The sequence below is a fragment of the Protopterus annectens genome, chromosome 6.part1, assembly GCF_019279795.1.
Source record: "Protopterus annectens isolate FY-2018-M chromosome 6.part1, PAN1.0, whole genome shotgun sequence".
NCBI lineage: Eukaryota > Metazoa > Chordata > Ceratodontiformes > Protopteridae > Protopterus > Protopterus annectens.
The window spans coordinates 49,878,756-49,894,268 of NC_056738.1; the positions used below are offsets into that span (position 1 = coordinate 49,878,756).

General features: G+C 44.0%; 1 protein-coding gene across 1 annotated transcript in view; it reads right to left on the minus strand.

Moving 5' to 3' along the window:
• Window positions 1–15,513, minus strand: part of ZNF512 (zinc finger protein 512) — a 1,352,022-nt gene that overhangs the window by 621,849 nt on the left and 714,660 nt on the right. Inside the window, exon 10 of the mRNA XM_044075342.1 lies at window positions 5,880–5,981. Coding sequence (XP_043931277.1) covers window positions 5,880–5,981 — 102 coding nt within the window. The remainder of the gene's footprint in view (window positions 1–5,879; window positions 5,982–15,513) is intronic.

Genomic DNA, 15,513 nt, shown 5'->3' on the forward strand with positions numbered 1-15,513 from the left:
TTGGATTCTGAGTAATCTTGGCTCTCCCAGTGGAAATGCTCCCTCATAGTATGCAAGGTCTCCCCAAAAGAATAATCCTCAGGAGGAGAGGCTGAAGGGATAGATTCTTCAGCATCATAATCCTCATAGGGTGGAAGGGAATATTCCTGTTCAGAAGAGGAATCCGGGGAAATGGAAACTTGATCTGAAGATTCATATTCTATCTTTTGACTAGATCTCTTATCAGGAGGGGGATGGGAACCCCTGAACAAAGTAATTAGGTCTTCAGCCATTTTAAGCATGTTTTTTAGGCATGGAGGTCTGTCCAGGAGAATGCTGTACTTGTTTCTTTGTCTTTAGAGCTGCTTTAGTCTTTGCCTTTGAGGCTGAAGTTGGTTTTTACATATAACTGTGTAGGTCTGAAAACACCCTCAGAAGCCGATGCCTGCTCAGCGGCTCCGGACCTATCTGAGGGAATTGTTTCTGAGTGTCCAATACCTTGAGTTTCCAGTGGCCTAGTCGGCTCCACGTGGGAGTCGAAAGCGGCCTGTGGCTCTGAGGTAGTGGGAGTCAGGGGCTGCGAAAGCGCCTCACTGAGAACCGGCGAACCGGTGACAGACCTAGCCGAAGCCTCTTCGGTTTTGGATCTCGGATGCCTGTCCTTTTCTTTTTCTTTGCGCTTTTTATAAACTCCTAAAGTCAGTTCTTCCAACAGCATTATATAATTGAATCTTCTGCCAAAGTAATGAAATGCAAAATCATACAGACGCTTAATAGTGCATTGGTTAAATCTAGCATAAAACTGACAACTAGCAACATCGTGGTCAGGACCTAGGCAAGGAATACAGTAAGAATGAAAATCCTTATGAGGAATTTGCTTCCCACAAGAAATACAATTAACTTTTTCTGACATCGGTCTGGAGCAAGAAAAAAGTTTCCCCAATGGAGTACTTAGCTTTAATAAGACTTCGGATCTCAAATTCGAATGTGAAAATCTCAGGAGTCGGCCGACCGGCACTTGTGAACTGCTTTTGCTTTGGGCACCGCATGGCAAGACAGACAGAAGAAAATGGCGTCAGCTGCATCTTTTATACCACTGGCGCACTGATGTCAGGGAAGAGGCAACAGCAACCGACGCCGGACCTAGACTTTGGAACTCGGGCCGACTGCAGGTAGCCTGCCAGCAGGATAACCCAACTGTAATGACTGCAACAGTGAAACATGATGAACATCGAAAATTTCAGGAGTCTGCCAACCGGCACTTGCGAACTGCTTCTGCTTCGGGCACTGCACGGCAAGAAAGACAGAAGAAAATGGCATCGGCTGCATCTTTTATACCCCTGGCACACTGAAGTCAGGGAAGAGGCGACAGCAACTGACGCCGGACCTAGACTTTGGAACTCGGGCCGACTGCGGGTAGTCTGCCAGCAGGATAACCCAACTGTAATGACTGCAACAGTGAAACACGATGAACATTGAAAATTTCAGGAGTCTGCCGACCAGCACTTGCGAACTGCTTCTGCTTTGGGCACCACACGGCAAGAAAGACTGATGTAATGGCGTCGGCTGCATGCTTTATACCCCACTACCTGACGTCACGGAAGATGAGACAGCAACCGACGCAGGATCCAAGACTTTGATAATCAGGCCGACTGAGGGCTACCTGCAAGCAGATAGCCCAAATGTAATGAGTGCAACAGTGAAACATGAAGAACATCTTTGTTTCTCTGGTGTTAGGAATGCCATCTGGGATGGTGTGTCCAGACTTGCTCCCAGGAAGATTATCCTCTTGGTGGGTAGCTGTTTGGATTTCTTTTCGTTGATTGTGTACCCTAAGGAGGTTATAAGTAGGCTCCTTTACAAAGGCCAGGTGTTTCAGCAGCTTTTCCTGACTGTCTGCCTGAATAAGGCAGCCATCTAAGTAGGGATAAATGTGAATATTTCTTTGTCTGAAAAAAGCAATGGCCGGAGCCAGGCATTTTGTGAAAACTCTGGAAGCAGTAGATAAGCCAAAGGGAAGTGCAAACAACTGAAAGTGCTGCGATCCTGCTCTGAAGAGAAAATATATTCTGCAGGACTCCCTGATGGGAATGTGGAGGTAGGCCTCTTTTAGGTCCAAGGTGACTACACAAGCATCCTTGGACAGCATGGATAGCAGCTGCTGGAAGGCGAGCATTTTGAATTTTGGGATCACCAGGAAGGTGTTTAAAATGGACAGATCGGGGAAGAGGTGCCAGATGCCCTCTTTTCTGGGTACGAGATAAGTCTGGAGCAGAAGCCTTGGCCTATTTGCTCTGCAGGAACGTGTTCTACTGCTCCCAAGGAGAGCATGGTATGGATTTGCTTTTGAGTCTCTGCCCACTGATTTGGTGGTAGATCTAGGAACCCTTTGAGGGTTGGAAGGGTGTAGAAGGAGAATTTATACCCCTGAGACACAATGTTCAGAGCCCACTGGTCCTTGGTAATGGTGGCCAAGGTGCTTGAGTGAAAGGAAAGTCTTCCTCCTAGGGGTATGTGATGGTGGGCAGAGGCGATGTAGGGAGGGGCTGAGTCATTGTGAGTTTTTGCCATAAGGGGTTGGCTTAGAGCTCCCTGGTTATGATATGGAAGAAGTCCACTGCTTAGATCTCTGAAACCCATGGGACTGCTGTCTTGGAGGTCTGTTTCTACGGGGTCTAGGCTGGACCTCTTTACTAGGTGCAGGAAAGGACCAGTGCTTGGAAGGAAAATGCCTGCTGAACCTAGGGGGCTGTACCTGCAAGAAATCTTTAATAGTCTGCATAGATTTTGCTTTTTCTTCCTCCTTTTTTGACACCTCATCTGCTTTAGTACCAAATAAGTTACCTTTCCGCAAGTGTGCATCCAACAACTTTGATTTGACATGGTCTGGCAGGGGCTGTTACTTAAGCCATGCATGTCTTCTAATGACAGATCCATTGACTGCTGCCCTGCAAAAAGCTTCTAGGCCATCAAACCCACAGTGCAAAGTGTGTTTAGTTACTTGACCAGCAGAGTGCATTAATTCCTGTAAATCTTTAGGTTCTGCCCATGCAAGAAAGGTGGTCATTTTTTGTTTAAGGAGTTCCAAGGTATGTTGCTGATATTTAAGCATATGGAACTGACAATTGAGTGCCCTGATAGCAAGAGTAGCTGAGGTGTATACTTTTTTACCCCATCTGTCCAGTGCTCTGGAATCCTTGCCTGAGTGGGTGGGATTCTTAGCTGAAGTAGCTTTAACCACTTTTGGGCCCTGAGTAATAACCTCAGTGTCCGCTGTAGAGTTTTTAGAGAGATATTTTTGAGAGTCAGAGACTCTGTAATACCAGTCTGACCTTCTGGGAGCAGGAGGGAGGGCGTCTGCAGTCAAGATGGATTCAAGGAAGACATCATATACCACATCTAGGACGGGAGGATGGCTAAGGGCCTGTGCTGTGAAAGGTCCAGGAACTCTGAGTCTCCTTTTAGACTGTGAGTAGTACTGAGTCTCCCATTTGAAATGCTCCCTTAGAGTATATGCAAGGTTTCCCCAAAGAAAAAATCCTCTGGGGGAAGAGGCTGAAGGAATAGATTCCTCTGCATCAAAATCCTCATATGTAGAGGGGGGCTGCATGTCTTCATAGTCAGATGCATCAGATTCATCTGACTTCTTGTTCAGACAATTTCTGGAGACAGATCTCTTTCTTTTTGAGGGAGTGGCTTGGCTTCCCCTAATCAGCATGATAAGGTCCTCTGCCATTCTAAGCATTTGTGACTGAGGTATGGGAGCAGATGCCAAAGAATGGCTGGAAGGCGGTTACTTGGGGTGGTTTCGACCCTTGGGCCTAAGGAACTCGGTTGGTACAGAAAGAACAGTAGCCATGAAAGACGTCGGTTTTTGTCTTGACTCCATGTTGTGAAGGACTTCCTCGGAAGCCAGTGCCTGCACAGTGGCTCCGGACCCATCCAAGGTAAAGACGACCGCAGGATCCTTAGATGAGTTCTGTGGCATACCAGACTCCAAAAGGGTCTCGGTAGAGGCCTGCAAATTAACTGAAGCGGGCATCAGGGGCTGCAAAAGTGCCTCACTGAATCCTGGAGAACTGACGACCAGCTTGCCGATAGTGTCGTTGGAAGGTTTAGTCCTGTGCGGTCTGTCTCATTCTTTATCTTTATGTTTTTTCAGAAGGTCTACTTATTGGATGGCTTACGGAAGCCACATCGGAATTAGAGGACTGTAAACAGAAATATCTGTCTACAATAAGGGCCCAATGATGAATATTTCTGGTGTTAAACAAAGCACAGAATTGAGAACGAGGGACATTGTGGTGTGGGCCTAGACAAGTGACACTTTAGGAATGGATGTCCTGGTGTGGTATCTGCTTTCCACAAGCGAGACAATTAACTTTTTATGACATCGGTTAGTGCAAGAAAAAAGGATCCCCAATGGGGTAATTAGCTTTCAAAGACTTCAACTCGGAAATGAAACTTGGGTAGCGGCCACCTGGCACTCGTGTAAACTGCTTCTGCTTCGGGCTCCATGGCAAGAAAGACTGATGTAATGGCTTTGGCTGCCTTCCTTTAAAACCCTGATGTCACTCTTCAAGCGACAGCAACTGACGCAGAAATACTAAGTCTCTGGTATTCAGGCCGGCCAAGGGCTACCCCAGCAGGATAACCCAAATGTGATGATTGCAACAGTGAAACATCTGCTTAAGTCTGGCATGGGAAGAGAAAAGGGAGACAGGACCTACACAGGAGTTTTAACTTTTGCTAGTGAACTATTCATGGCTTGGGAAGAAGCAAAATAAGAGTGCACTCCCCAAATCAGACTTGCAGAAAGCTCATATCTGGCAATCTACTCTTCATATTACTCAGAAATCACACAATTCCTTCATGTGTGAAAGTGTGGCAAACTGCATCCTTGGTCTCAGTCTCAAGACGACGGAGTCAAGGGGCATCTCTACAATAATAATCTTGGGTGTGTGCTAACAATGATGAAAATAATGTCATGCTACAGGATGCTACTCTGTGTGAAAATCAAAGGTTGCAAAGGTGGAGTACAATGAAGACTGGGCTTAACTCTGGACTTTCCTACCTTCTACCTTTCCTGTTCCTGCCTGAAATTTAGTCATGAGCCTCTCTGGCTGGTCTATGTCCTTACTCCCCAATTCGACTGTTGTTAAACAATGGGTGTTAGCAAAGATTTTAAAACTCCTCTCTTCCTAACAATCAGTTATGGGATTGAAAGAGTGACACTTCAGACAGACTAAGTGACTGGGCAACAGACAGAAAAGACTTCAGGGCAGGGTCCTGACAAGTGACAGAAGGTACTCACAAAATACCTCTAATTTTTAGAGTTACAATGTTGCTTTCCATTATGTTTGATTTAATCTGAAATGTGCCTTTGTCTAAAACTCTATATTCTGGCAGCACACATACCCCTATGCCAAGATGGGAGTAGGCTGACCCACAGCACTAGAGTCTTGACATTTAAAAACAGGCACAGAGTTTAAGTCAAATTTACCACACAACGACAAGGCATGAAAATATCAATGATCACGTGTTCTTGTCACACTTACCATAATTCACAGAAGAGTTTCTACATAGCAACAAGAAATGATCAGCCAATTTTCATCTCTGCACCAGGTGGATGTTCCATATACTTGTACATACTCTGACAGCAAAATTTCATTCAACCTTGTGGAAAATCAGAACTTTAGCATAACAGCAATTTACAGATCACAGTAATGAACTGAATCAAAAAGAGATCTACGTTTGCCTTGAACAATGTCTACACTCACAGCAAGACCCCAGAAAACAATTTTCCAGTGCTCCGAAGTTCTCAGGAAATGAGCAGAAATACCTAGAAAACTTTTAGCAATGGAGGGAAAAGAGGCACACAAGATAAAATCAATTTTTACCTTGTTAGGGCACTGAACCTTCCGATAAATCTTTATCTCATTGTTCCACTTGCGAATTACTTCCTGGCTGAAAGTGGGCATTCCAGGCCTTGTGTATTTCAGCTAGAGAAAACAATGCAAAACTGTTGAGTTCAGCTTAAACACAAATGCAGGTGCATGCAACACATTAAGAAACTCTGTGGAATATTTCACTGGGGAAAGCGCATGTATTCTGCACTCCTCAAGAACCTAGGCCAGATACCACTTACAACAAATTCAGATGTAGAGTTCTCCACTGAGGTAAATCTGGAAACTGAAAACAGTTACATAAATAACTACTCTAAAGGACATTCACTCACCTTACCAGTGAATTTGCAGGGAGGTCCTCAATAATGGGCAAGGACAGCTATGCTTTCTCTTAGCATCCCCATCTTGATAGTACTCTTACCTACTTTGTCCTCTGTTCAATTTGGTGCTCTCATACTCACAACCTACCAAGGGCACATGATGTCATGTGCTGGGATACAAGGGTGCACACAGTCCCTAGTTTGACTATCACGTATTGAATAAGAAAGCCTAAGACAAACACAAAACAAATACTTGTCTGACTTGCAAGTCAGTTCATCAAAGCCAGAAGGTGATAAAGCCAGCCATATATGAGAAAGTAAAGGGCAATGGACATCCACTATAGAGGCCCTCTTGTAAGTCAATTGATACTCTTAAGTACAGATTAGGAAACTCTGACTAAGACCCACTGCAATGGAAAAGTCTGGAATAAGGCATGCACTGAAAGCAAAATCACCAAGGCTACAAGTGTAAGAATCCAAAAGGCAAAAAGATCAAGACACCGTTTTGAAGCACTGAAACGTTAAATGAGGCCCGATTCCTGGAATCATGTTCCAAGAAGTCTGTTAAAGCTCTGAGAAGGCATGGTGGTTGAAGCATATGTGTGAAATCGACATTTCTGAAGTGGGCACTGGAAAAGCCATACCTTTGGCTGCAGTCCTGCAGAGAGTACCAGCTGCATTACCAGTTGACAGTAACATCTGGTGGTCAAATAACAGGATCACTTTTGCAGTATGAATCCTTACCCATAGAACACTGATTAAGACCGATATCAACATTTACAGTTGGACTTTTAGAGCTTTGAGGAAGATCCCAGGAAGCCAAGCTCCCATGATGCAGTACATGAGTCTTATGCATGACTAAAAGGCAAACAGCATCCACTATTTTTCAGTTCTCTGGTCAAAATGTCAAGTGTGCACCTGGAAGGGGAGACCCAATATCCTTATTTCTTGATCTGTACCACTCTCAAATATCAATACTGCTTTTTGCCCTGCCAGTCAGGTTCAGAGAATAGGCCAAAGCCTGCTTTCCTGCCCTTTGCTTATTTAAATATCAAGGAAGTGACGCCCCAGACGCTAAGGGATAAAGGAGAGAGGGAGCAAAGTAAGGGGTGGTGGTGGTAGAAGAACGTCTACCATGCAGCCATAATACCAAAAGATCTAAATAGCTATTCTTATGGAGAAATACAATAATACTATGATCATAAGAGGAACAAACAGCTGAGTAAGCTGTACTTATAAACGAAGAAGAACTTTGCAGTGTGGAGAGTGTGCGTGCAGTTCACTCCTTGAACTATGTTATTTACCTAGTTCACTAATAAAAATCAAACTGGAAAATATGTGATACAAAATAATAAAATGGAAAACAGCAGGCAGTCTGCAGTTGTTACAAATGACATATACTTTAGTGAAACACAAACAAGCGATCCTAGTTAAGTATAATGAAAAGCATCCAAAGCATTCATCATTAATATATAATCAGGTTATTTGGAGCAAGGGAGTGGTTACAGAGGGTGGTGGTGGTAAGAGCAATAAAACCATTAAAATCATTCCTTTAACCAAGTCCTCCTTCCCCTTAACATCACAGTGTAATCTGAGACTGTGCTAACTTAGAACTGAAAGCTAAAAAGCTAGCGACAAATTAAAATATACAATATAACACCTTACTGACACTTTACATACTAATCTGAAATAATAAAATAATAAAATAAATACTACTAAACCACCATCAGAATAAATAAATATAAACTAAATTACTTTTAACAAAGATCGCTTTCCTACCAAATAAATACTTCATCAGGTTTGCGTGTAAAGACGTATCATAATATGAATTAACACGTATCTAAATCTACAAGTCAACACTTAAGTAGGACAAAAACCATAACTAATTGCCAAGGTGGAAATACAGTGAAAAAATGTTAATAAAAATAAAGCATTAAGGCCCTGGGGGATCTGTTAAAGTGTGGCATCCAACTAAGAAAGCACTTTGTTTGAATGAGTAAAAGTTAACTCGAGTATCGGAACACAGCATCAGTATCAGTTATTTTATTGAAAATATTTACAATGTCTGCTATTTGTTTTTAACAATATCAACATGCAATGTCAGCATTTAGTCCCATATCACTCTTTTAAACAGGCAGTTTTCCGAGTTCTAGTATGCCTTTGATGGAGCAATAATAAAGCCCCAACTTTCTAAAGGAGTTCAGTTTCAGCTGCCACAGTAATTCACATTTTTCTAAAAGATTAGGGATATCTCCATCCAGTTCGAAAAGATCCACAGGGTCAATAATTTGAAATTTAAAGCCAGTGTCTTGTAAAGCTGCAGGTGTCGAGAGCCAGTGAGTTTTTCTTGCACTTAGCTATAATTTCAGAAAAATGACCAGAAATCCTTCTTTTATGTCTGTGGAGAGTTTTCTCCACATAAAATGCTTCACAGTCATTGCAGCTCACCTTGTAAACCACCTGCATTGAGTTACAGTCACCACCTGCATTGGTTTTCATCAGTTTCTTTACACAAGGGTAGAAAAACATGTCTCCCATCCTGTATGTGCTAATAAAAGACACAGTTGACTTCACATATACTGGTCCATGTATCCAATGGTCTGGTTTACCTTCAACCCAACTCCTGATGCTTCTGACTTTCCTATACACAAAGGAAGGAGCTCCTCCAATGATGTCCATTAAATGAGATTTCAGTAATTATGGCCCACTTTTCTCTAACATCAATGATGTGACAGTCAACAGTAAAAGTCATATTATAACTGTCTTTAGATTTGCTGTCCATAGATTTCTTTAACACCTTCCTATAAGGACTGTTAAGTGCTGATGCATTTGTACTTTTTAGTTCAATTACAGGTTCCAATACACTTAACATATTGCTTTCATATGCCCTTATCAGAAAAGCATTTTCAAGTTAATTTAGGTTCTTAAGGAAGGGTTCGATTTTCGTAGTGATCCTAGACAATATGTAGCCCTGGGAATTAATGTCACACACTGTCCTGGTGAGATGCAAACTCTTACATAGCAGGAGGCTTACTCAGGTAGGTTTTCTGTAAAGATCTGTGTTCATTTTATCTTGGTCCAAGTTTTTAGTAATCTGCATGCCTATTTTTAGTAATCTGCATGTCTAAGAAGACAGCTGAGGTGAGGCTGTGGGGAAGAGGTGAAGTGCAGGAATCTGGTGGCTTGATTCAGACAGCTGACAAAATCTTCTAATTTAACCTGTACTTAGATTAACAGATGTTCGGATTCCTCACTGCTGCAGTAAGCTTTGGTTATTTGCGTTGTAGCCTACCTAGGAAATAATCAATCAGTCTTCACAAAGCTCTGGCTCCGCCCCACACCCTTGACTGCAGCTTGCCTAGTCCCTTGGAGGAAAATAAGCAGCCAAAGTGTAGATAACTTCAGGACTTTTCTTTACTCACCCTGAAACTCTAAAAATATACAACTTTTTATCCCAACTATATAAAGTAGAAGGGGGATGTAGGGTGGGGTGCGGGTACTGCAGCAGTGGGAAATTATAACATTTACTGCTCTAAGTGCAACTTACAAACTGCATTATTTTCATCATTCTCACTACTGCAATAGCCTTTGGCTATTTGGGTTGATTACCAAAGCTCTTCATCCTAATAAGGGTCCAGCAAAAGTACAGTTTGTACCTACCATAAATGTAGATGTTCGAGTGCTAATACAGCTGCAGTCATAACAGATGGGTTCTCCTGCCGTCAGGCGGGTCCTTGGTCGGCCGAATTCCAAAGTCTAGGTCTGGCGTCGGTTGTCGTCGCTTCTTCCCTGACGTCAGTGCGACAGGGGTATAAAGGAACCAGCTGATGCCATTTTCTTCAGTTTTTCTTGCCCCAGATGTCATGTACCCCCAGAAGGAAGGCAATACCATACATTTGTGTAATAATGCAGTGCAATATAATCAAAATACAGTAGTTGCAAGCAAATACATCATAAATGAATACCCCAATCAGGTTGTATGAGGATGTGTTAGCCTATAGGCCTGTCCCAAGAGGGGAAGAAGGGAGGGAAACCTGGACTGCAGCTGTATTAGCACTCGAACATCTACATTTATGGTAGCTACAAAACTGTACTATGTTCAATGTGCATACAGCTGCAGTCATAACAGATGGGTAGAATCCCAAAGCTAAGAAAGGGGTGGTAGGCACTAGGTGGAACTAGGAGGAGCCAAAATGCCCTGTAAGACTGCAGTGGCAAAGCCTGCTCTAGATTTGGAGTATAATGGTAGGTTGTAGTGCTTGGAGAAGGTATGCACAGAACTCCAAGTGGCTGCTTCCAAAATATCCTCGGTAGGAACTCCTCTGAGAAAGGCTGCAGAGGTGGCTGTGGCCCTGGTGGAATGAGTTCTAATGCCTGTAGGTACAGTTTTGCCATGAAAGGAATAGCAAAAGCATATGCAGTGGGCTATCCATTTTGAGATTGTCTGTTTGGAAATTGGCTTTCCTTGAGCTCCTACTGCATGGGCCACAAAGAGCTGTTCTGATTTTCTGAAAGGCTTTGTTCTGTCCAAATAATAACGCAGTTGTCTGTGGATGTCCAAGGAATGTAGTAATCTCTCCCCTTTGGTTTTGAGGATTAGGATAAAAGGTAGGTAAATGTATGGCCTGATTTAAAGCTACCCTGGATACCACTTTAGGCATAAAGGAAGGGTTGGTTCGTAAGGAAACTCTGTCCTGATGGAAGATGATAAAAGGCTGGACAGCCATGAGAGCCTGTAGTTCTGAAACTCTACGAGCTGAGGTGATAGCCAGAAGGAAAGCTGTTTTCCAGGACAAATATTGCAGATCTGATGAGGCAGCTGGCTCAAAGGGAGGCAAGGTCAGTTTTTCCAGAATGAAATTAAGATCCCAAGCAGGTATTGGTTGTTTCCTTGGAGGTCTTAAATTCTTAGCCCCTCTGAGGAACTGTCTTAAGAGAGGGTGAGAGAATAAAGGTGAATCAGTGTTGTATTCTGCAGAAATGGCTGAGGCATGGATTTTGATGGAGGAGAAAGAAAGTCCACTGCTTAGCAGTTCAGCCAAATATTGTAGTATTTGAGGTAAATTCAGTTTTCCAGGATCCTGGCCCTTTTTCTCATTCCAGACACAAAACGTTTCCATTTTTGGAGTAAGCTTTTCTAGTTGATGGCCTTCTGGCCTCCAAAATGACATCCTGCACCTCCTTGGAGAGTAGGGCCTGTTGTGATGCTAAGGAATCTTCCATGCGGCCAGATTGAGTGTTTTTAGCTGGCTGTGAAGAGTTTTGAAGCTGTGCTGAGTCAGAAGAAGAGGCATTAGAGGCAGGGTCCATGGTGGGGAATGCGTCAGGCTCCTCAGGAGTGGGTACCAGTGTTGCCTTGGCCAGTCCGGAGCAATGAGAATCATCTTTGGTCTGTCTGCTCTGGTCTTCAATAGAACTTTGGGCAGCAGAGGAAGAGGTGGGAAGGCATAAACTGTCATTGATGTCCAACTGAAAGAGAGAGCGTCCACTCTCCAGGCCTTTGGATGGAAGATCCTTGAGCAGAAGTTTGTCAATTGATGATTTTTGTGGGAGGCAAAGAGATCTATGTCTGGCCTTCCCCATTCTTGGATTATTTCTGTAAAAACTTTTGGATGCAATTTACATTCGTGTGGATCTGTCATATTCCTGCTTAGGTTGTCTGCCAGCGTGTTTTCCTTGCCTGGCAAGTATTATGCTTGTAGTTCCATTTATAAGTCCATGGCCATGTTCCAAAGTGACATGGCCAGTCTGCATAGGGGGGGTAAGAATGTGTTCCTACCTGTTTGTTTATGTACCACATAACTGTGGTGTTGTCCGTTCTTATCAATAGTTGACCTGGTTGTAGAAGGTCCTTGAAAGCTATAATAGCACTTATTACTGCTAGCATTTCTTTTTGATTGATGTGTAGGTGCTTTTCTTTTTGGGACCATTTGCCCTGAATGCACTGATCTGTCATGTGCGCCCCCCAGGCGTAGTCCGAGGCCTCTGTTGTGATGACTTGATTTGCTTGAGGCTTGCTGAATGGAAGACCTGTGTTTGTTTGGCATGCTTGAGCCCACCACAGAAATTCCTTTTGCAGACATGGAATTAGTGGCATTATTGTTTCCAAACTGTGGCTGTGTTGAGACCATATGTTTTTCAGGTACCATTGTAGTTTCCTCATATGCAGCCTTGCACATGGGATTAGTAAGATGCAAGATACCATGAATCCCAGAGCCTGCAGGATTTTCCTTGCAGTCAGCCTGGTGTAATTTGCTAGTGTTCTGAAGTATTGAATTAGTTGCCCCTGCTTCTCTGGCGTGAGGTAGGCCATCTGGGTGTTTGTGTCCAAATTGGCACCCAGGAAAATTATCTTCCGAGAGGGTATCAGCCTTGATTTCTTTTTGTTGACTGTGTATCCCAGAGAGTTCAATAACATTATTACATAAGCCAGATGTTTCAGAAGAATGTGCTTGCTGTCCGCTTGGATCAGGCAGTTGTCCAGATAGGGGTATATTTGTATCCCTTGAAGTCTGCAGTAGGCAATTACTGATGCCAGGCATTTTGTGAATACTCTGGGCGCAGTAGATAAGCCAAAGGGCAATGCAGAGAATTGATAATGGGTTGAACCTGCAAGAAATCTGAGGTACCTTCTGCAATTTTGTCTGATTGGGACATGCAGGTATGCCTCCTTGAGGTCCAATGTTACCAGCCAAGACTCCTTGCCCAGCATGGGAAGAAGTTCCTGTAGAGTGAGCATCTTGAATTTTGGTACGAGTAGAAATGTGTTTCGGATGGATAGGTCCAAAATAGGTCTCTAATCTTTTCCCTTTCTTGGCACCAGAAATAGCCTGGAATAAAAACCTTGACCTTGTTCGGGCGCAGGTACCTCTTGAATAGCTTTCATGTTTATGAGCTCTGTAATTTGCCTTTGTGCCTCTGCCCTTTGATTGTGTGGCAGGTTTGGCATGCCTCTCATTTTTGGAAGGGTGGGAAAATGGAATTTGTAGCCTCTGTTTATAATGTCCAGGATCCATTTGTCCTTTGTGACAACATGCCAATTTTTTGAAAATAATGCCAGCTTTCCTCCTAAGGGGGCTGCCATTTGAGACCTGGTTGGCATGCAAAGGGGAAAGTCATTGGGTTTGCTTTCTGAAAGATTGCGAGTTGTCCTCACCACCTCTTTGTGTAGGAGCTTGCCATTGTCTGCCTCTAAACGATCCTTGGGATTGTCCTCTGCCCCTCGGGCACCTGTATCTGCCTCTTTGGGGTCTGTCTGTGGCAGGAAAGGACCAGTTTTTGGAAGGCCAATTTCTACTAAAACGTGGGGGTTGAACCTGTAGAAATTCTTTCAAAGTTTGCATTGATTTAGCCTTTTCCTCCATTTTCCTTAATACCTCCTTAGCATTAGCTCCAAATAGTACATCCTTTTGAAGAGGGGCATCTAGTAATTTAGCTTTGACATGATCAGGCAAGGCTTGTTCCTTGAGCCAGGCATGCCTACGTATGACTGATCCTGTAACAGCAGCTCTACATGAGGCCGCTAGAGCATCAAAACCACATTGTAAGGTATGCTTACCCACTTGTTCTGCACCATGCATCAAATCCTGCAACTCCTTCAAGTCTGGTTGTTCAGGTTGTGACATTTTACTTTTCAATTGTGATAACAAAAACTGTTGGTATTTTAGCATATGAAACTGACAGTTTAAGGCCCTCATGGATAAGGTAGCAGAGGTATATACCTTTTTCCCCCACCTTTCTAAGGATCTGGAATCTCTCGGAAGGCAATGGATTTTTAGCAATGGAGGCCTTAACTCCCTTGGGGCCCTGTGAGATGGTTTCTGGGTCAGCAGCATGGCTTTTGTATAAAGATTGGTGTGAGTCAGGAACCCTGTATTACCTGTCAGGCTTAACTGGAGCTGGAGGTAGAGAGACCGGGTTTAGGTAGGCCTCCGAGTAAACATCATCTAGTATGTCCAAGACAGGAGGTATAGCCAAAGGCCTGTGCTGAGGTAGCAAAAGAAATTCCTTGAGCCTTTTCTTGGAATTTGAATAATCTTGGCCTTCCCAGTGGAAGTGTTCCCTTAAGGTATGCAAAGTTTCCCCAAATGAGTAATCCTCAGGGGGGGGATACAGAAAGGATGGACTCCTCCGCATCAGAGTCTTCAAAAGGGGAGTAAGAATGTTCCTGATCATCAGAGTGCTCTGAAATAATGGAGCCCTGATCAGAGGAGGGGGAATCTTCCTCCACTCTGGGCCTTTTGTCCGGTGGGGGCTGAAAACCTCTGATAAGAGTAATTAAATCCTCAGCCATTTTAAGCATCTGTTTCTTAGGCATGGGGCCTGGAGATGGGCCCTGTGTAGCTGGTCTCTTAGAGTGCATGGTTGCTTTAGACTTTGTGAAAGCCTTGATGGAGAAAGAAGAGGAAGGTCTGAAGACACCTTGAGTGGAGGTGGACCTGTCCACATTCTGAGTTTCAACGCCAACAGTGGCTTCGGTATCTGTAGTCGGGATGTGGGCCGAGGAGCCTGCAACCTCGGGCACAGGAGACACCGTCAAAGAAGTGTCGTCGGTAGTCAGGGGCTGCGTAGACGCCTCGCTGAGAACCGAACCACGTGTAGTCTGCTTTGGCGTGGTGTCGGTAGAGGCCGCGGACCTAGTGTGTCGGTCCTTGTCTGTTTTTTAGACAAAACTGGAGTCGGAGTATCCGACGACATAGTATAGTTAATTGCTTTCCCAAAATAATGCGGGGCGAACTCCAACCGACGCTTAATAGTGCGTTTGTTGAATGTAGCACAAAAGCAACAGACCGAGACGTTGTGGTCTGGGCCTAAACAAGGTATACAGAGGGAATGGAAATCCTTATGCAGTATTTGCTTCCCACAAGAAATACAATTAACAACTTTGTCTGACATCAGTCTGAGGCAAGAAAAGTTTCCCCAACAGGGTACTTAGCTTTTAAGAAGACTTCGGTTTCCAAATTTTCGTAATCTCAGGAGCTAGCTGACCGGCACTTGCGAACTGCTTCTGCTTCGGGCACCGCGTAGCAAGAAAGACTGAAGAAAATGGCGTCGGCTGGTTCCTTTAAACCCCTGTCGCACTGACGTCAGGGAAGAAGTGACAACCGACGCCGGACCTAGACTTTGGAATTCGGCCGACCGAGGACCTGCCTGATGGCAGGAGAACCCATCTGTTATGACTGCAGCTGTATGCACGATGAACAACACTAGGGAATGGCGCAAGCAAATCAAGTTCTAGATCTGGAAAAGGAATCCAGTACGAAATGCTTAGCATGCAACTGCCTCTAGAATGCTTCTGAAGTCCACCC